This window comes from Narcine bancroftii, chromosome 3, assembly GCF_036971445.1.
Source record: "Narcine bancroftii isolate sNarBan1 chromosome 3, sNarBan1.hap1, whole genome shotgun sequence".
Taxonomy (NCBI): Eukaryota; Metazoa; Chordata; class Chondrichthyes; order Torpediniformes; family Narcinidae; genus Narcine; species Narcine bancroftii.
Genome location: NC_091471.1, coordinates 186,551,710 through 186,573,305, shown reverse-complemented (window position 1 = coordinate 186,573,305; position 21,596 = coordinate 186,551,710). Strand labels below are relative to the sequence as shown.

The 21,596-nt window shown below is 40.1% G+C and overlaps 1 protein-coding gene across 19 annotated transcripts in view; it reads left to right on the top strand.

Annotated features, from left to right (window-relative positions):
• Positions 1-21,596, top strand: part of LOC138757936 (polycomb group RING finger protein 3) — a 167,780-nt gene that overhangs the window by 79,755 nt on the left and 66,429 nt on the right. For 17 of the 19 annotated variants that reach the window (XR_011353999.1, XR_011353998.1, XR_011354000.1 and 14 more), the window contains 3 exons: positions 6,294-6,411; positions 10,326-10,422; positions 16,366-16,421. Coding sequence is in view for 16 of the 19 variants with exons in the window: in XM_069926106.1 (XP_069782207.1) it covers positions 6,294-6,411; positions 10,326-10,422; positions 16,366-16,421 (271 nt within the window). In the remaining 3 variants the exon portion in view is untranslated. Of the gene's footprint in view, positions 1-3,325; positions 3,470-6,293; positions 6,412-10,325; positions 10,423-16,365; positions 16,422-21,596 lie in introns of all 19 variants that reach the window. The other 2 variants (XM_069926113.1, XM_069926114.1) reach the window with 1 other exon arrangement.

Below are 21,596 nucleotides of genomic sequence, written 5' to 3'. Positions count from 1 at the left end.
TACCTGGAGTGGGACTGGGAATGTGAAATATGGATGTAGTCAGGTCGGGCACTGCCTGTGAAGAAAATTTACGTTTTGATTTGATTACCTTTCCAAACATTTCCCAATGTGGCTCGGCATCAAATTATGTTTAACACATTGTGTTGCAATGTTTTGCTACATTTAGAGATGCTATAGAAATGCAAATGATAACATAACAATTACAGCACGGAAACAGGCCATTAGGCCCTTCTAGTCCACACCGAACCAAACACCCCTTTCTAGTCCCACCTCCCTGCACAATGCCCATAACCCTCCATCTTTTTCTCATCCATATACCTGTCCAACCTTTTCTTAAATAATACAATTGACTCCGCCGCCACTATTTCTCCCGGAAGCTCATTCCACACGGCTACCACTCTCTAAGTAAAGAAGTTCCCCCTCATGTTACCTCTAAACCTCTGCCCCTTAATTCTTAACTCATGTCCTCTTGTTTTAATCTTTCCTCCTCTTAACGGAAATAGTCTATCCACATCCACTCTGTCTATCCCTTTCATAATCTTAAATACTTCTATCAAATCCCCTCTCAACCTTCTACGCTCCAAAGAATAAAGACCTAATCTGTCCAATCTCTCCCTAGACTCTAGATGCTTAAACCCAGGTAACATTCTGGTCAACCTTCTCTGCACTCTCTCCACTCTGTTTATATCCTTCCTATAATTAGGCGACCAGAACTGCACACAGAACTCCAAATTAGGCCGCACCAACGTTTTATACAATCTCAACATCACCTCCCAACTCCTATATTCCATGCAATGATTGATAAAGGCCAGCAAATAGTTTGAAGACTCCCAATTCAGAGTATAATCTGAATTTTCCAGTGCATAATTGAAGGAACCAATTACCTTCTGTAAAATGAAGTCCATTCACTGGACTCCAGCATCTGCAGATTTTCATGTTTACCTCCATCTGGTTTACTATTTTTTGTGGCTTATTTTGGTTATTGTATTGTTTTCATTTGCATGTCCTTCTGAAGCAATTTCCCCTCTGTCTGTGTACTTTCCCATCATCTCACAACCTTTCCATTCTAGGTCAGAACCATTTGAATGTCTCACCAGCAGGCAGTGCAGCAACTTTTCTGTTTAATAATACTATTTGATGTTGAGTTTTCACAATCTATACAAATTGTTTTCTTGATTAATATTCATTTGAGTACCCCTACTTCTGTGTTTGTGAGAAAAGATAGAAATTACACTTCAAATGTTGCCTTGTCAGTGAGATTATAACTGTGAGGGATTTTTGAGATTATATGCAGGACATTTTTCCTGTCTTTCCAGCAGTTTTATAATAAAGCTTTGGTAGACAGTACCGGCATGTTGAGGCAAATGTGAAGAAAGCGGACTCATTCCTCTACTTTTAAAAAAAATCTGAGGACATTTGACATGTGGTTGAATATTCTATGAACTTCTGCAGATATACTGTGGAAAGTATACTGGCCTGTTGCCCTGTGGCCTGGCTTGAAAACTTGAGTGAACAGGAGCACAGGGAAGTGGCAAGCCCAGCCAAGTCACCAACCTCCCGTGTATTGAAGACATTGAAATGAACACTGCCTCAAGAAGGCAGCCAATGTCTAATGGTTTGGTCTCCGATGATCATTCTAATCATGAAAGATTTACTATCTACTCCAGATCACTTGTAGGAAACCAATGCTAATGAATTTGTAAGATCCACTAGCTGTTTCTCTACCTGACCCATAAATGCCAGAGGGAAGGATAGATGCCGACAGTTTAAACTAGTGTAAAGTTTAAAAATGTTGCTGCCTGAAGTTGACCCTGACTACATTACCTCAATCATCTCACACAAATTTCCAAATCAACTCTCAAGTTCTCTTGAATTGTCTAAATGTTATTTAGACAAAACACTCCTTTCTTTAATGGGCTGGTTCAATAGCTCTCGTATATATATCTTAGATGTAGTTCATTTAAATCGTGACATTTGATTTCTTTGGGAGTAAACAAAATAGACTGAAAACTCCACCCAACAATGACGACAACAACTAGAACAAAAATTGTTCAAGAGAAGAAGAAAGAAAGATCGGTGTCTACTACTTTAAGAGTTTTGATAATTTGTCACCAAGATTCACAACCAAAAATAAGCTGTTTGCATCTTTGCAATTTTGTCAGGCTAATGCAGGTTTTGAGTTAGGGGAGTTTAAAAGACAAAGGAGGAAAAACCCAACCCCAACCAACCAATTTTCCCCTGCAACCGTGTCTGCCTGTCCCGCATCGGACTTGTCAGCCACAAATGAGCCTGCAGCTGACGTGGACATTTACCCCTCCATAAATCTTCGTCCGCGACGCCAAGCCAAAGAGAGAAGTAAGTCAAATGTATAGATGCATCAAAATCGTCACTTGCTGCAGCCACACAGGTGGATCAATTATAATAGTACAGGTGCTCTTCAACTTACGATGGGGTTACGTTACGGAAAACCCATCTTAAGTCGGAAAAAAAGTACTGCACCTACCATTTTTATAATTAAATTTTGAATACCTTTATCCATTAGCATACACAGCTGAAAGCACACTTGGCATTAAGAATGTTTGAAACATTGAGACTGGGAGCGTGGTTGAGTCAGCATCACAAGAGAGTATGCTGTATGATACTCTAGCGTGATGTTGCCTTTTCCCAGCTTCTCGAGAGAGAGAGAGAGAGAGAGAGAGAGAGAGAGAGTAACATACCACATATTGCAAGCACAGGAACAGATTGGAATTCAAAATTGAAAGAATGGATTCAAACCATTGTAACTTTGAAAAATCATAAGTCGGACCATCATGGGTATGGGAGCACCTGTATACATTAGGTTACCACAATATGGCAAGGCATAAAAAGAGAAAGGGTGGATGGATAAACATTCACAGGTACAATTAATATAAGAAAAAGGAAGAATAAGTAAACAAATCTTTTGGTGGCCCTGGACTAGTTCATAATTAGAGCAGTATGGGGAGGTTCAAAAGCCTGATAGATGTTGGATAAAAACTGTTCTTGAACTGAGACCTTGAACCAGGCTTCTCTCCCTTCTCTCTGAAGGTAGTAGCAAGAAGTTCTGCCCAGGATGATGGGAGTCCTTCATAATATTGGCTGCTTTCTGGAGGCAGTGTCTCACATGGATGTCTTCAATAGATGGGATATCAGTGCCTGTGATGCACTTGGCTAGGTTTGCCAATTTCTGCAGCTTTCCGTGTTGTTGGCATTCAAGTTACCAAACCACACTATGATGTAACGGTATATGTTCCACTGTTCACCGTAGAAGTTTGACAGAGCATGCCTAATGCTTGCCTAATCTCAGATTTTTTAGAAAGAAGAGGCAGTGATGTGCCTTCTTCACAGTGGCCTCAATGTGCTGGTTCCAAGAAAGGTCCTCCATAAAGTGGACTCCCAGGAAATTAGAAATAACCAATGCTTTCCACCACCATACCATCAATGTGCACAGGTACGTAGTCCTTCAGCCTCTCCTTCCTAAAAGCAACGAAAAGTTATTTGTTCTTACTGATGGTGAGAGCATAATTATAGTTCTGGCACAACACCCCTTGATCTCCATCCTTGAGCATGTTCATAATCGCCATTACTCAGAATTAGAATTTATTGTCAAGAACACATCATGAAATTCGGTGTTTTGTGGCAGCGTCATAGTGCAAACATTCATTTTATTGCCATCTTATATAATATTACTATTAAATAAATGAAAATAATAGTGCACAAAAACTAACCTTGGTTCATTGATTATTCAAGAATCTGATGGCAGCAGAGAAGAAGCTGTCCTTGTGGTGTTGAGTGCTCATCTTTCATCTCCTGTACCTTTATCCTGATGGTAGCAGAGTAAAGAGCGCATGGCCTGGGTGGTGGGGGTCTTTGAGGATAGAGGCAACTTTTTTAAGACACCGCCTCATGTAGATTTCTTCGATGGAGTGAAATCTGGTGCCTGTAATGTCACAGGCTGAGTTAACAACCGTCTGGAGTTTATTCTTGTCCTGAGAGTTGGTGCCTCGGTACCAGGCAGAATGCTCTCCATGGTACACCTGTAGAAGTTTGCAAGAGTCTTTGGTGACAAACCAAATCTCCTCAGACACCTCACGAAGTATAGCCACTGGTGAGCCTTCTTTGTGATTACATCAATGTGGAGACTCCAGGACAGATCCTCGGAGATGTTGACACCCAGGAATTTGAAGTTCTTGACCCTCTCCACCACTGAGCTCTCGATGAGGACTGGGTCATGTTCCTCTGACTTCCTCCTCAATTCCACAATCATCTTCTTGGTTTTGCTGACTTTGAGGGCAATGTTGTTGTCGTTACACCATTCAACGAGCTGATCTATCTTCCTCCTGTACTCTTCCTCATTGCTATTTGTGATTCTGCCGATAACTGTGGTGTCATTGGCAAACTTGTAGATAGCTTTGGAATTGTGCCTGGCCACAAAGTCATGGGTGTATAGCAAGTAGAGCAGTGGGCTAAGGACTCATCTTTGGAGTGTACCTGTGTTGATAATCAATGAGGAGGAGACATTGTTTCCAATTAGTACTGACTGTGGTCTTCTGATGAGAAAGTCAAGGATCCAGTTGCAGAGGGGGGTACAGAGGCCTAGAGTTTGTAGCTTCTTAACCAGCACTGAGGGAATAATGGTATTGAAGACCGAGCTGTAGGAGCAGCTGTATGAATGAATTACTGTTTTTGAGGAATTCCAGAACTGAGTGGAGAGCCATTGATGTTGCATCTGTCGTGGAGCAATTATGATGATAGGTGAATTGCGGGGGTCCGGACCTTTACTTAGGGGTATGTGTTAATTCTGGCCATGACCAGCCTCTCAAAGCATTTCATCACAGTAGAAGTTAGAGCTACTGGGTGATAGTCATTGGGGCAGCTCACACTACTCTTCTTGGGTACCGGGATGATTGATGCCCTTTTGAAGCAGGTGGGAACCTCTAACTGCAGCATTGAGAGATTGAAAATGTCTGTGAACACTCCGGCTAGTTGGCACAGATTTTCAGATATGCTGTCAGGGCCTGACCCCTTGCGAGGGTTCACCCTCTTGAATGGTGTTCTAATGTTTCCCTCAGAGACCGATATCGCAGGGTCCTCAGCCTTTTCAGGGATTCTAGTAGGCACTGTTTGGTTCTTCTCAAAACAGGCATAGAAGGAGTTCAGCTCGTCGGGTAATGCAACATCACAGCCATCTATAGTGTTTGCCCTCATTTTGTAGGCTGTAATGACCTGCTTTCCCTGGCATAGCTGGCGTGTATCTGTCTCTGTCTCTAGCTTCCTCCAGAATTGCCACTTTACTTTAAAGATGGCCTTCCGTATGTCGTACCTGGACTTCTTGTAAAGATCCCGATTCCTTGCCTTAAGCGCCCTTATTCTCGCCCTCAGCAGGTTGCAAATGCTCTGATTCATCCAGGGCAACGATTTGACCAACAAGCTTGATGTTGTCAGCAAATTTATTGATCAACATTAATGATGAACTTAGCTACATGATCATGAATAGAACAGGACGGCACTCAAAATGCTGGAGGAACCCAGTGGGTCAGGCAGCAATCGTGGAAGACAAAAGATTGTCACTGTTTTGGGGTTAAACCCTTTGTTTGATCTTTCCATAGATGCTGTCTGATCTGCTATGTTCCTCTAGAATTTTGTGTGTTTCTGCAGTTCCCCAGAATCTGCAGTCAGTCTTGTTTACCAGGTAACTAAACACACTGCCTTGAGGTGCCTGTGTTGATGGTGAATGAGGAGGAACTGATGTTGCCAATCCACACAAATTGGAGTCTGCTGGTGAGGAAGTTGAGGATCAGTTACAGAGTTCAAGTTACTGGAGTTTGATAATGTTTTGCTGGTATGGTGGTGCTAAATTCTAAGCTGCAGTCAATGAACAGCCTGATTTCATGATGGTTTGGGGTTTGTTTTAAGTTTGAGTTTCATCAGATGATTACAGTATTTCAGCCACATGCTGACAGCTTCTGATGGGCTTTTTTGTTTTTACCTGCAGGGTCAGAGTCCCAGACCATATTTGGGCTAAGTGATGTATATAAACCTGATGGATTGGATAAGTTTCCCAAACTAGCAATTCTGCATTGTGCTTTCCAGGCAAGAGTCTGACCTGATTCTTAACTACTGCGAAAAAATTTGACCTTGGTTTATGCAATTGTCTTCCACCATAGGATCATTAAATTTATTCCACATGACCAAATCTTACATTGGGAATGATACCCTGCTGTTACTAATACTGTACATATAACACGATCATTTCCAAAACTTCTTTTTTACAGGGTTCAAAGATGCTGACTAGGAAGATAAAGCTTTGGGACATTAATGCTCACATCACATGTCGACTTTGCAGCGGATATCTGATTGATGCCACCACTGTCACAGAGTGCCTACATACCTGTATGTACCAGAAAAACCTTGCTCAATTTTTAACTTTCTAATTATATTTATTTCAGGCAACCAGCAATTTCAACAAAGTGCATATTTCTCCACACAGTTTGTTTCTTCAATGTTCATCTTTTTGTCTTGTTTAAATTGGCTTCACCTTGGGCAACATGGTTATTGTAGCAGTTAGCGCAATGCTATTGCAGTGCCAATGACCCGGGTTTGAATTTGGCATTGTCTGAAAGGAGTTTATACATTCTCCCCATGTCTGCTTGCATTTTCCCCAGGTGCCCCAGTTTCCTCCCACCCTTCAGTCAAAATTGGGTGACATGGGTTTAAATGGTCAGAATTGGTTTTTACTGTGCTGTAAACAAAAAATAAATTGAAAAATTTTAAAATTTTTTGACTGCCTTCCCAGTGGAAGATGCTTCAGGACATTTGAGTTTGCCTACATTTCTAATTGAAGCCAGCAGATGGAGCTGTTGGGCTCTATGAATCTAGCCCATGGAGGGAAAGCCTCTTTGCTGGTGACTATAGTTTTCATCCACCAAGACCCAACAATGGAGAACTTGATGCTTTTGAACTTCATGCTTTAGTTTTGTTTACATTGGGACATGTTGTGTCTCTATGCAGAATAATATGTAAAAGGATTGTAATTTCTCTTGGTTTTGCTCCATTGAAGGACTCAAGCCCAAAATGTATCTTTATCTTTGCTACATAAAGTACACTGTTTGACCTGCTGAGTTTCTCCAGCATTGTGTTTTTCCTTGTAATTTCTCTTGTTGATTTTTAAATACTTTGAGCTTTTTAACCGCATGAAGTTTAGATTTTTTTCTTATCGTTAAGAAATGAAGCATTGTTTCCCAGTTGGAGACAGAAAAGCCTTCAGATGCTGGAATCGGGAACAAAAAGCAGTCTGCCTGGAGAAACTCAGGGGGTCAAGGAGCATTATTGGTGGGGGGAGGGAGACAGGAGGAATTATTGACATTTTAGTTCAAAGCCCTTCAGTGTCATGGAGTCGCACAGAACAGGGCAGAGAATGTTACAGCACTTCAGCCCATGATGTTGTGCTGTCCGATGGAAACCTACTCCATAGCAATCTAATTTTTCCCTACCTCACCTATAACTCTTGTTCTTATATCCACGCGCCTAATCAGGAGTCTTTTGAATGATCCCATTGTGCCAGCCCCCACCACCAGCCCTGGCAATGCATTCCAGGCACTCACCACTCTCTGCGTCAAAATCCTCTCTCCTAAACTTTCTTCCATTCAATTTAAACTGATCTCTTCTGGTATACACCCCAGGGAAAAGATGCTGTCTGGCCACCCTAGCTAAGCCCCTCATAATCTTATTAAATCACCTCTCATCCTTTGTCTCTCCAAAGAGAAAACCTTGTTTCACATAACATGCTCTCTAATCCAGAAAACATCCTCGTAAAACTCCTTTGCTCCCTCTTCGAAGCATATATATCCTTCTTGTTATGAGGTGACAAAACTAAATGCATACTCCAAGTGTGGTCTAACTAGAGTTTTAAAGAGCTGTAACGTTACCTTGTGGCTTTTGAATGCAATTTCATAACTAATGAGGATCACCTTAATAATATAAACCTTTTTAACTACCCTGTCAACTAGTTCAAATTTATTGACAGAGTATATACATGACATTACATACAACTCTGTGATTCTTTCCCTGTGGGCCAGGCAGAATTTCTAATTACCAGTAACTATAAACTGTACACAAATAAAGAAATGTAAACAAACAGTGCAGAAGTATAAATATTCAGTAATAAATAATGAACAAAGAATGAGTCTCTGAGTATTGTTCAGGAGTCTGATGGCGGAGGGGAAGCAACTTTTCCTGAACCTGATGGTACGAGTCTTGTAGCACCTATATGTCCTTCCTGATGGCAGCAGTGAGAACCAAGCATGTTCTGGGTGTTGTGGACCCTTCATGATTGCTGTACCTCACCGACATTCCATAGAGATATACTTGATGGTGGGGAGAATTTAGGCTGTGATGCATTGGGCTGTCCACTCACTACCTTTCACAGGGTTTTTCATTCCACTCTTGAGGACTTGGCCTCTTCCATCTGATTCCTTTCTTCTTGGCTCTCTGGCATCTGCCAATATTCTGCCCTCATCTGTCGTGTTTCACTTCTGCCTGTTTTACCAATCCCACTCTATCCACTGCCTTCTCTAATACATCTCTGGGGTCTTGATAAAGGGCTTTAGCTCGAAACATCACCAACTCCTTTTCTCTCATTGATGCTATTTTACCTTTTGAGTTCCTCCACCAGATTGGGATTCGATCTGATGCAATGAGATTTGTGACGTTAGAGACCTGGTGTTGGTTGAGTGAGGTTGTCATCCAAAGGTACATTAGAGGAGGTGTCTGAGAGCTGGTATCTGGCCTCTTCAAGGTAGAGGTCATTCGCTAGACCACAGAGATACCACTCTTGTCTGCGGTTTGATAATAAAGTTGGGATTGGTGTGGTGTGCTGTGCAGATAGAGGAGTTGAGGTAAGGCTGGGGAAAGGGAATGGAAAGGTCAAGACAATTAGTGTTGCATTGGAAATTAGAAATGAAAGAGTCAAGAGTGGGTAAAAGACCTGAAAGATGTCCAAGAGGAGGGGGTGTGGTGAAGACATGAAAAGGGACAATCGCTGAGGGGGTGGAGGGTTAGGGAAATCCTTTCCAAAGAAATGATGCAGTGGAGGGCAGAAGAAGAGCAGACCTGAAACCCGCTGAGATGTTCGCACAGGGGCATGAAGGTGAGACCTCTGCTGAAGGCTGACCTCTCTGCATTGGAGAGGGGAGGTCAGGAGAGATGATGAAAACCTGGCAGCGATAGGATTGAAGCCCAATGTGGTATGAAAAGAGTTTGAGGAAAGGAAAAGAAAGGGGCTGGGTGAGTGGCACACTCACAGGGCAGAACAGTGGAGCAGAGTAAGAGTGTCAGGAGTATGAGGTGGGAAGGTTGAGATGAAGGACCAGCAGTTGGGCTGAAATTCGAGTAAATTGCTGCACAACATTGGGAGCTAAGAATTGGATGAGTTTCTGACCCTTGGCAGATGAAATGCTAACTCTATTTTCTTCTCCACAGATGCTGTATAACCTGATGAGCATTTTTAAGCACTTAGTATTTTTATTCTTGGATCACTGGTGATACTATGAAGACTTGTGCTTGATTTTTCTTGATGAAATAATTTGTTGGTTATAACAAGACAGTGCTAACATAACAAGCCAGTCAGACCAGGATTTCCTGGGAATCCCCATTGACAGGAAATTCTCCCATCCTTGATTGAAACAAATCTCTTTCTTTGGCTTGGCTTCGCGGACGAAGATTTATGGAGGGGGGGTAAATGTCCACGTCAGCTGCAGGCTCGTTGGTGGCTGACAAGTCCGATGCGGGACAGGCAGACACGGTTGCAGCGGTTGCAGGGGAAAATTGGTTGGCTGGGGTTGGGTGTAACAGAAAACACTGGAAATCTAAAGAAAAGGAAACAGCCAGCAAACCAGCCGTCATCTATGGAAAGAAAAACAGAAAGAACATTCATCAGAAGCTGCCATCTTCTTGTCTGGCTTGTATCTGATTTCAGGCCCCCTTTCATTTTCATTGTCATGTTGATTCTCACTCCTCCTCTTGAATGCTTTCCTGTATCATGGCCAATTTATCCCTCCTCACTGCAGTCTTTCTTCTTGGCAATACAGCAACAAGCACTTCTTCATAGGGCACCTGTTGATTTTTTTCATGGTTAGCTTTGGCTTCTTCATTCGCGAACATTTCCCCAAGTACTAACTGAGAGGAACTAGTTGTTGTGAATCTCTAAGAGGAAGTTTTATTGCATCAGACTATTTTTGCCAAAATAGTATACAAATGCAAAGAATGTATACATTAAGATATTTGATGGCTTGTCGGTTTGCCTTCAGTCTGTAGGAGCTGCCTTGTGAAATATCTAGAAGAGAACAACACATGTCCTACCTGCAGGATTGTCATTCACCAGAGTCATCCATTACAGTATATTGGGTGAGTAATTATAACCTTTCAAGGTAAAACTACAGAATGAAATGCAAATGCTGAACTTTATTTTTTTTGTATTGTACACTTTTTTAAAAAGATTTTTATTTTTCACACTATGAACCATATTGACCAAAATACACATAAACCTTTCCCTCTTTTTCTCCCCTTCCCCCCCTCCCTTCCCTCCCTCCTTCCCCCCCACCTCCCCACCCACTCAACATTCAACCTATATGATATATTAAACCCATTAAACAATGTCGTCACACAATGAAAATAAACAAGAAATTTGTGTCATCTGCTTTTACACACTGGGTCAGTTTATTTCGTCTTCTTCTCCTTCTGTCATTTTAGGGGATGGAGGTCCGCGGTAGGACTTCTCTGTTGTGTTCCATGTACGGTTCCCAAATTTGTTCGAATACTGTGATGTTATTTCTTAAATTATATGTTATTTTTTTCCCCAATGGAAGTATTGTGCACTTTTAATGTGCGTAAATGCAGGCATATTGTAAATATATATTTTTTGTGATGAGGGATAATGAGGCTTTGATCCGAAGGAATTGGATGTAGGTGATTGTGATTCAATCATGAAATAAGAGTATGCTTCAGGAAAATTAAGAGAGCGAAAAGAAGACAAGAAGTACCTCTGGCAGAGAAAGTTAAGAGGAATGCGGAAAGATTCTGTGGATTCAGTGAAAACAAAAATGTAAGTTGGGAGAGAATAGGTCCCCTTAAAGATCAATGTGATCATCTTTGTGTAGAGCAGCAAACGATGGGCGAGGTCTTAAAAATGATTTATCATCTGTATTTACCAGGGAGAACATAATGGACATCAAGGAATTAAGCAGTGATGTCTTGAAAGTGCTAGCAGGATATTGAGGTGGATAATTCCTTGTGTATCCTAGGACATTGTGTGAAGCTTGGAAATAAATTGCGGGAGCCCTGGCACAGACATTTGTATCACCTTTAGGCATGGGTGAAATACCAAAAGACAGGAGGGAGGCTATATGTGCCTTTATTTAAGAAGGGCTGCATGGAGAAGGCAGGGAACTTAGGCCAGTGAGTCGAACATCAGAAGTGGAAGTGGTCGATGTGCCTGAAATTGGAGGGTGTGTATTTAAGGTGAGAGGGGAAGGATTTAAAAGGTATAAGAGGGGTAACTTTCCATTCTGAGGATGGTGAGTATAAGAAACGAACTTCCAGAGAAAGCTGTAGAGGTGGGTACAATTGAGTCAGTCTAAAAACTTTTAGATAGATAAATGAATGGCAGAAGTTGGGAAGGACGTGTGCCAAACACAGACAAATGAGACAACCTGGTTGGGTGAGTTGAGCCAAAGGGCCTATTTTTGTGTTGTATAACTATAATTTGTGATGTAATTGCAACAGATAAGGATGGTCAATCAATTAAAACAGTGCTGAGAGAAATCTGGTACATAGGTGCAATGATTCTCTGAATCTGCATTGTCAGTGCCAGCTAAAATATCAGCAGTTTGCTCCCTCCTTCCTGTTCTAGGGTACTGAAAAATAAACATAACTGCAACGGATTGAATGAATATTCATGTTTCTAATTGTCCGATTGTGTATAATAACTCTCTGTTAACTAACTCCTGAAACCAAGTCACAAAATCTCGTTAAAAACAATGCTGGAGAAACTCAACAGGTCAAACAGTGAATTTTATGTAGCAAATATAAAGATACATATCAATGTTTCAGGCTTGAACCCTTCATCAAGCCCAAAACATTGGTTATATATCTATCTTTGCTATACATACCTTGATGAAGGGCTTTATATAAAGTACGCTGTTTGACCTGCTGAGTTTCTCCATATTGTTTTTACTTCAATCACTGCATCTGTAGATTTTCATGTTTTTCCACAAAATCTCAGCAAATGTTTTCAACTTTTAAATACTTTTTATTTGCTAATTACCATTATTCTGAAATTTTAAAGTCTATATCTTGAGTTGATTAATTCTGTCATTGGGTCTTTTCTAATTGAATGATTGGAATCCTGGGATGATTTTAACTTCTGGGGATGTCTCTGATTAAAGGGAACAAATCATTTGTGAGCTAGCTCAGTTCAAATTGCAGTTTGTCTTTTCACCTTGTTGAAATGTTCTGTTTCACTCTCCATTTTTCACAACCTCCTCTCTGATGTGTGGCTACTTTTGACCAATTTTCTACCTTATGAGCTAGGCTGGAGGTCGATGATAACTTTCCTTCTCCAGGGTCAGGATCCATGAAATGAATTTTGGGCTTCAACCGCATACAAGAATCATACATGAAGTTGTTTGTGTTCTCCTGACACACTTCTGATGCTATCTATATATCTGACTTTAAAGGAACTACCAGATTCTTCTCTACATCTGAGAGACTGGACTCAGACTGGGAGATTGCTTTGTTCAGCACCTTGGCACTGTCTGCTGCAATAGCGGGAATCTCCCAATGGCAACCTATTTCATTTCCCTGCTCCATTTCCATACCGATATGTCTGTCCATGGTCTCGTGCACTGTCAGACTGAGACCCCCTTGCAAATTGGAGTAACAACACCTCATATTCCATCTCTGTACCCTTCAACCAGATGGCATTATCATCAACTTCTCCAATTTCCATTGCCCCGCCCCTCGTCCCTCCCCTTCCCCATCCCTTCTCCTTTCCTCCAGCTCTGCATTCTCAGAGCCACTCCCTCCACCGATCAATTCTCACCTTTCCTCTCCTGTCTTGTTATCCATATCCAGTTAACACCTGTTGTCTGTTGATCTATGCTCCTCTCCCTGCCTTTTCTTCCATGTCCTTTTATTCAGACGCCTGCTGCTTTATGCTCGTACCTGGAAGAAGGGTTGAGGCCCAAAATGTCAGTTATATATTTACTTCCTATGGACGCTCCAAGACCGATTGAGTTCCTCCAGCATCTCTGAATTTTTACTGCAATCAACATTTACAGACTTTCATGTTTCACTCCCACCAAATTCTGTTTCTAACTTCCTGAACTCCCTCATCCCTATCCCGAAAATATGCATTTGAGTGCCAGTTTTTTTGTTTGACTTTATATTGCGGTTGCATGAGTTAATTCAAATGGCTTTAGAATCTCCCATGGCATCATTGGAAGAAGATAGAGAATTTTCATTTCTGGATCAGCATTTAACCCATAACCTTCTCACTAACATACAATAATGGGTTAGTGTCCCTGTTTATGGGCTGTGGTCTGCACTCCTCGTCATATAAAAAGTATTTTATTGGCAGCAAAGGTTCTTAAAGGCTTGGAAGGTGATATGTATGCGTGTTTTTTATCTGTGGTGGATGTATACCAGCTAAAGTTCTGCACAGTCTATTGGTCATATTGTGGTGTGGTCGCTCTGTTTTAGTGCCAGACTTTCACATTGGTATGTGTGAGGGAAATTGCTCTTGCAGCCACCCAATAAGGTCCTTGTCCAAGGAATATGAAGATACTGGGGTTTATTTACCACAAACATGAATTCAAAGGTCCTTTAAGTGAAGAGAGTGGTTTAGACTTTAATTCGTGTTGTTGGGTTCAAAGTAGGGGTTCACTTCCTGAGGCCTACTTGACTCTTGCTTTATGGATATGGAGTGTCAGATTGTTTGGTTTACAGACCCAGAAAAGGTATGTGTCAAATGGGCAGACCAGTCTCTGGCTTGTATCCAAGGCAATCCAGCCCAATAGTTACAGTTCACCATCTTCAAGCTTTGATTATTCTTCAGTACTGAATGTATTCTGGAATGTCAGAAACATTGGTTAAACAAGGGCAAAAACTCTCAGTAAAAGTGTTTTTTTTTTTAAAAGCTAGAAATCTAAAATAAAAATGGAAATTCTGAAAACCCGTAACCAGTCAGGCAGTATCTCTACAAAAAGAAACCAGTTAATGTTTTGGGTCAAAGATGGAGTCTCTGCCCTGAGAGGTTAACTCTGTTTTCTTTCCACAGATGCTGCTTGACCTGCTGAGGAATGTTTTCAGTATTTTCTGTTTATATTTCAGATGTTACCAAATGCTAGCATAGTTCACTTGATGCCCAAGTGGAAGTAACATCATTCATTAAAACCACAGATGGATAGTCGTGGAGACAACACAGCAACAGGCCCTTTGATCATTTTTACACTAAATCTATCCTAGCCACTTTATTCTCTCCAAATTCCCATCAACTCTCCTTCTCTCTCCCCCACCCCAATTCTAGCTTTCATCTATACACAAGTAGCAACTTACAGTAACTAATTGACCTCCTGGCCCAAGTCACTTTGGAAAACCAGATCACCCTGGAGGAAAATAAACAGTCACTGAAAAAAAAACTCTTGGCCAACAGCCAAGGTCAGGGTTGAATGCAGGCTGCTGGATCTATGAGGTGGTTTATCGTATCCAATTAACACCTTTTGTCTGTTGGTCTGTGCTCTTCCCCCCCCCCCCCCATTCTCTTGCACCCCCCACTCCATTCCTTCCCCAGCCTTTAATCCAGATGCCTGCCTTTTTGTCACTCATCTTCAAAAATGGCTCAGGTCTGAAACGCTGGTAACATATCTTTATCTCCTATAGAAGCTGTGAAACCAGCTGAATTCTTCCAGTTTTTTTTTGTGCTTTGACTACTTGGTATAGCACTGTGTCGCACACTCAAAACATTGCACAAAACTTTACAGTGTGTAACACCTGAAAGTTGCAAGATAAAAGTGACTGAAACAATGGTGGAGCTTCAGGCTGAAGCTCGTGTCGTGAATTCCATTGAATGATTGGAATCCTGGAACATTCGTAGTACAGGTTGTCCCCGACTTACAACCTAAGTGACTTACAACCATCGATACATACAACCGAATTTTAAAGAAAGAAAAAATATAAAAATTGAGCTTTTGGTGTTAAAGTAGGGGCCTATCTATGGAAAATTGCGCCTATGGCAGGGGTGGCCAACCTCTTGCGAGAGCTGGCCTTGGTGGCCACCATTTGATGAACGATAAAACCGATACAGTGAATTTCCGACTCGTGTCCATTTCGAGTTATGACTGGTCGGTCAGAATAGAACATGGTCCTAAGTTGAGGAGCACCTGTATAGTTTAATATTCACAGTATGTGTGGTCTCAGCAATACAGGGAGTCCCCGGGTTACAAATGTCTGACTTATGGATAACTTGTACTTGTGAACAAGTTGTGTCCCCAATTTGTGCATGCATAATGTTACCTCAAAAATGCCCCTTCCGGTGTGCAAGACAGCGATGGAACAAGAGTAAATGCTAACTTTTAATCATGATCTTTTTTCTTTTTTTCCATCTAAACTGTTTTAAGAACTGTTTCTTTAATTTTTTTTTACAGTACTAAGACACACATTTGACTAACTGACACTAAATAAGAACTGTATGTATTTGTTCCAACTTATCTACAAATTTGACTTAAAGACAGACGTAGGAACAGATTTCGTTCGTAGCCCGGAGACTCCCTGTACACAGATCATTTAATCATTGTTACAAACCTGAGCTGTTATATTTCTTTCTTTCTTCTTTACTACCTGCTTAGAATGATTAAATCCAATATAAGAGCAGGTTATTAACGCTTCTTTGAGGGGGATTTCCAATCCCACACTTGCCCTTTTGCTGCAACTGCGTAGTTTTGTCACCTTTACATATTTATATGTGGCTCTTGTATCTGTTTCCAACATGTACTCTTCAGGAGCTTCAGGTTGTAAATGATTTGCTGCATGAAACCAATCCTCCATATTTCCTCCCTGGTTCTTTGGACCATTATCTTTAATCTGTTGCCTCTGGGTACAGACCTTCTATCAGTGGAATCATTTTCTTGCAATTTATACTTCAAGCATGTTTATTAAGTCTCCCATTAACCTTCTCTGTTCTAAGAAATCAATACATAGGTATAATTACCAGTCTATAACCTCTCCGTTTTATTTGGCATGTATGTTGGAAAGTTTAGTGCTTAATTTCTTCATAATTTTTCTTCTTTTAAGCCACGATCGTACAATGCAAGATATTGTCTACAAATTGGTACCTGGTCTCCAAGAAGGTAAGTAATAAAGATTGAATTTCCTCCCAAATTGTGTGTGGCATGTTTCCCAAGGAACCATAGTATGAATGGTGGGTGAGGGGGAGTGAGGAGTGAAGCAGTGGAAAGTAGAGTTTGTGTTCATTGTCATATCATAATTTTCTTTCCTTTGATTCCCTTTTTCCCTGCTCTTCCCCTCTCACTTCCACACTACTCTCTCTAGCTCACTTTGGTTTCTCACAGTTCTTCATCTCTTCCTGTCTTGCACCTCTTCCAGATCTGGGAGAGAAAGCATCCTTCCTCTCAGATGCACCTCATGACACTGTATAACTGCAGAGGTTGCAGTGTGGTACAGATAGTAGAGCTCCTGTCTCCGAGCTCCAGCAGTCTGTGTTCCATCCTGACCTCTTGTCTTCTCTCTGGAGACTGGGTTTTCTCTGCGTGGTCTAGTTTCCTCCACATCCCAAAAATATGTGGGTTGTTTGGTGTATTGGCTCAAGAATGTGGTAAAATCTGAGGGGATTTCAAGGAGATGAAACTGGTTAGGATACGATGAGTGTCAGAATTGGTGCTCGCTTGAGTGAAGAGCCTGTTTCTGTGCTATATGACTCTCTTTAAAATCGCATTCTCCTTTAATCTATCGCAAATATGTAAGGGAAGTGGAATTTTAAAAAAGCAGAAAATTCACTGCATCTCCCAATACATGAAATGACTTACACTCACATACATTTTCTAAACCTTGATCTATGTTAATTCTGAGTTCTTGTCTGCCCCACCTCAATTGTACTTCACTCGAGGAGTCACGTGATGGAGTAGTGGCCGGACGGAGAACTCCAGCCCTCTCCAGAAAAGTCGGGAAAAACAAGAGAAAATACAAAGGCACAGAAATAAAAGTTAAAGAAAAGTGAGTATAAAGGTGGAAAGAAGATGGAGACAAAAGAAGAAAAATCAAAATCAACGGTAAGAAGAGAGGAAGAGAAGACAATGGAGGAAAAAGGTGAAGGCCTTACCTGTCCGAAGAGGCCCGCTGTGGAGAGAGGAGCCCGCTTCCCCAGGTCGGTAGAAAAAGAACTACAACAATGGCTCGCAGAGCCGAGTAAAAGTGCGCAACCGTGCATGCGCGAGGAGTCGCGCATGCGCGATGCGCATGAAAAAAAACACACCGACGGGAGGGGGGACCAGCTGGGGAGTCGATCTCCACAGCCGGCAACGACAGCTGCAGAACACCTGCAGCAAGAAGAGACCACAGAAGACAACAGAAACAAGAAAGAAGAGAAGGAAAGGGCAACAAAGAAACAACAGATGGCCAACCCAGAGGAAGAAGAAGAGGAAGAATACAGTGAAATAGATGAAGGGAAAGGCAAGGTAAAGGATATACTTTCTCATGTTAGAGGATACATGGAGTCATTTAAAGAATGGCAAAAACAGGAATTCAATGATTTAAGAAGAAGAATAAACAACACAGAAGAGAAAGTGAATAAAATAGATATGACCTTAACAGAAATGGGGGAAAAAATGGACAAGATGGAAGAACGGGCAGTAGCAGCAGAAATGGAGGTAGAAGACTTAAAAAAGAAATTGAAGGAATCTAATAAAAAAACTAAAGAGACACAAGAACTACTAGCTCAAAAAATAGATATAATGGAAAATTATAACAGAAGAAATAACATAAAGATAGTGGGCCTTAAGGAAGATGAAGAAGGCAAGAATATGAGGGAGTTTATAAAAGAGTGGATCCCTAAGACCTTAGGATGTCCAGAACTACAGCAAGAAATGGAAATAGAAAGGGCACATAGAGCATTGGCCTCTAAACCACAACAAAAACCAAGATCTATTGTAGTAAAATTCCTAAGATATACTACAAGAGAAAAGGTACTGGAGAAGACAATGGAAAAAGTAAGAGAGGGCAACAAACCACTGGAGTATAAAGGGCAAAAAATCTTCATTTATCCAGATATAAGTTTTGAACTCCTAAAGAAGAGAAAAGAGTTCAATACAGCAAAGGCGATTTTATGGAAGAAAGGGTATAAATTTATACTGAAGCATCCTGCGGTATTGAAAATATTTATTCCAGGACAACAAAACAGACTATTCTCGGATCCAGAAGAAGCACGAAAATTTGCAGAACAATTACAAAAATAGACTGAGGGATGAAGACGGGTAATGAGAGTAAAAATGATCACGACTGATATGTATGTGGGTAAAGATAAAAATAGACTGAGGGATGAAGACGGGTAATGAGGGTAAAAATTACCACGATTGATATGTATGCGGGTAAAGAGGTATAAGAGTGAATAGAGACAATGTCCATACGTGAATGTATCTGTAATTAGAGGAAAATATAGATAGTATAGACAAGAATTAATAAGGGAAGGTAATGGAATAGAGAGAATAAGGAGGGAATTAAAAGAGTGACCTTTGTGACATATGAAAAGTGAAATCTTTTCTGGGGGGGCTGGGTGGGGGAAATAGCGGTCACTGCAAAATCAGTTGACGCTTGCGAGTGGATTCGCAAATCCAAATGGAGAGGGGAGATGTGGTTGTCCGACAAGGGATAAAGGACAACTCAGGAGGGGAAGGGGAGATTGGGGATAAAGAAGATAGAAATAGGAGAATAAGGAAAATGTTGGATGTTGTAGGAATGTTGTAGAGTTGAAAATAAGAAAACAGAAATGGAAAAGGAGGAAAGGTAATGATGGAAAAACGGAAAGAGAAGATAAACAAAATATAAAATGGCTACGCTGAACTATATGACTTTAAATATTAATGGAATACATAACCAAATTAAAAGGAAGAAACTACTAAATTTACTGAAAAAGGAAAAAATAGATATAGCATTTGTCCAAGAAACACACTTAACTGAATTGGAGCACAAGAAATTAAAGAGAGATTGGGTAGGACATGTAACAGCAGCATCGTATAATTCAAAAGCAAGAGGAGTGGCTATATTAATTAGCAAAAATGTGCCATTTAAAATAGAAGAGGAAATAATAGATCCAGCAGGGAGATATGTTATGATAAAATGTCAGATATATTCGGAGCTTTGGAATCTACTTAATATATATTCACCTAACGAAGAAGATCAAAAGTTTATGCAAGATATCTTTTTGAAGGTAGCTAATACGCAAGGGAACATACTAATAGGAGGGGATTTCAAACTGAATTTGGATCCAAATATGGATAAAACGGGGGAAAAAATTAACAGGAAGAACAAAGTAACCAAATTTATAATTAAATCAATGCAAGAAATGAAACTTGTGGACATATGGAGGAAACAAAACCCAAAAGAAAAGGAATACTCATACTACTCGACTAGACATAAAACATACTCAAGAATTGACCTATTTTTGTTATCAGCTAGTATGCAGGATAGAGTAAGAAAAACAGAATATAAAGCGAGAATGCTATCGGACCATTCACCCTTAATACTGACAGTAAAGCTAGAGGACATCCCTCCAAGAATGTATAGATGGAGATTAAACCCCATGCTACTTAAAAGACAGGATTTTAGAGAATTTATTGAAAAACAATTAAAAATGTATTTTGAAGTAAATACAGAATCAGTGGAAGATAAGTTTATACTATGGGACGCAATGAAAGCATTCATTAGAGGGCAAATAATAAGTTATGTAACCAAGATGAAGAAGGACTATAATCAGGAAACAGAGCAGTTGGAAAGGGAAATAGTAAACATAGAAAAAAAATTAGCAATGAAGGAAGATACAACCAAAAGAAGAGAATTGGCGGATAAAAAAATAAAAAATGAAACATTACAAACATATAAGGTGGAGAAGAATATAATGAAGACAAAACAGAAATATTATGAACTAGGTGAAAGAACACAAAATCTTAGCATGGCAGCTTAAGACAGAGCAAACTAAGAAAATGGTATTGGCAACAAGGAAAAAAGACAAACAAATTACATATAATCCAAAAGAAATTAAGGAAAACTTCAGAGAATTCTGTGAACAATTATACCGAACTGAAAACGAAGGGAAAGAAGGGAAAATAGATGAATTTTTGACTAAAATTGAACTACCAAAACTACAAATAGAGGAACAAAATAAATTAACAGAACCATTTGGAACAGTAGAAATACAAGAGATAATAAAAAAATTACCAAATAATAAGACACCAGGAGACTCCCTACCAGATGCATGTAAAACAGCAATAATTACAGTGATACTAAAACAAGGGAAAGATCCACTCTCACCAGCGTCATATAGACCAATATCTTTGCTAAACACAGATTATAAGATAATAGCTAAACTATTAGCAAACAGATTAGCAGAACAGGTACCGAAAATGGTAAATTTAGACCAAACTGGATTTATCAAAAAAAGACGCACAACAGACAATATTTGTAAATTTATTAACTTAATTCATGCAGTAGAAGGAAATAAAGCACCTGCAGTAGCAGTTGCTTTAGACGCAGAGAAGGCCTTCGACAGAGTAGAATGGAATTATTTGTTCAAAGTATTGCAAAAATTCAGTTTACCGGAGAAGTATATTAATTGGATTAAAGCATTATATAAGGGACCGTTAGCAAAAGTGACAGTAAATGGACATGTATCAAAGCAATTTAACTTAAGCAGGTCAACGCGGCAGGGATGCCCACTATCACCGTTATTGTTTGCGCTAGCTATAGAACCACTAGCAGAATTGATAAGAATAGATAATAATATAAAAGGAATAAAAATAAAAGACAGGGAATATAAAATCAGTCTATTTGCGGATGATGTGATAGTGTACTTAACAGAACCAGAACTATCAATAAAAGAATTATATAAGAAATTGAAGGAATATGGAGAAGTGTCGGGATACAAGATAAACGTAAATAAAAGTGAAGCAATGCCTATGAATAACGCGGATTTCTCAAAATTTAAGAAGGAATCCCCATTCAGATGGCAAATGCAGGCAATAAGATACCTAGGTGTACAAATAAACAAAAATCTAGGCCAATTATATAAACTCAATTACAATCCACTAATGAAAAAATTACAGGACGATTTAGAGCATTGGAAAGAGCTACCACTAACACTGATAGGAAGGATAAACTGTATTAAAATGAACATTTTTCCAAGGATACTATACTTATTTCAGGCATTGCCAATACAACTGACAGAAAAATTCTTCAAAGAGTTAAAGAAAATAATAAGGAAATTTTTATGGAGAGGGGGGAAACCGAGGATAGCA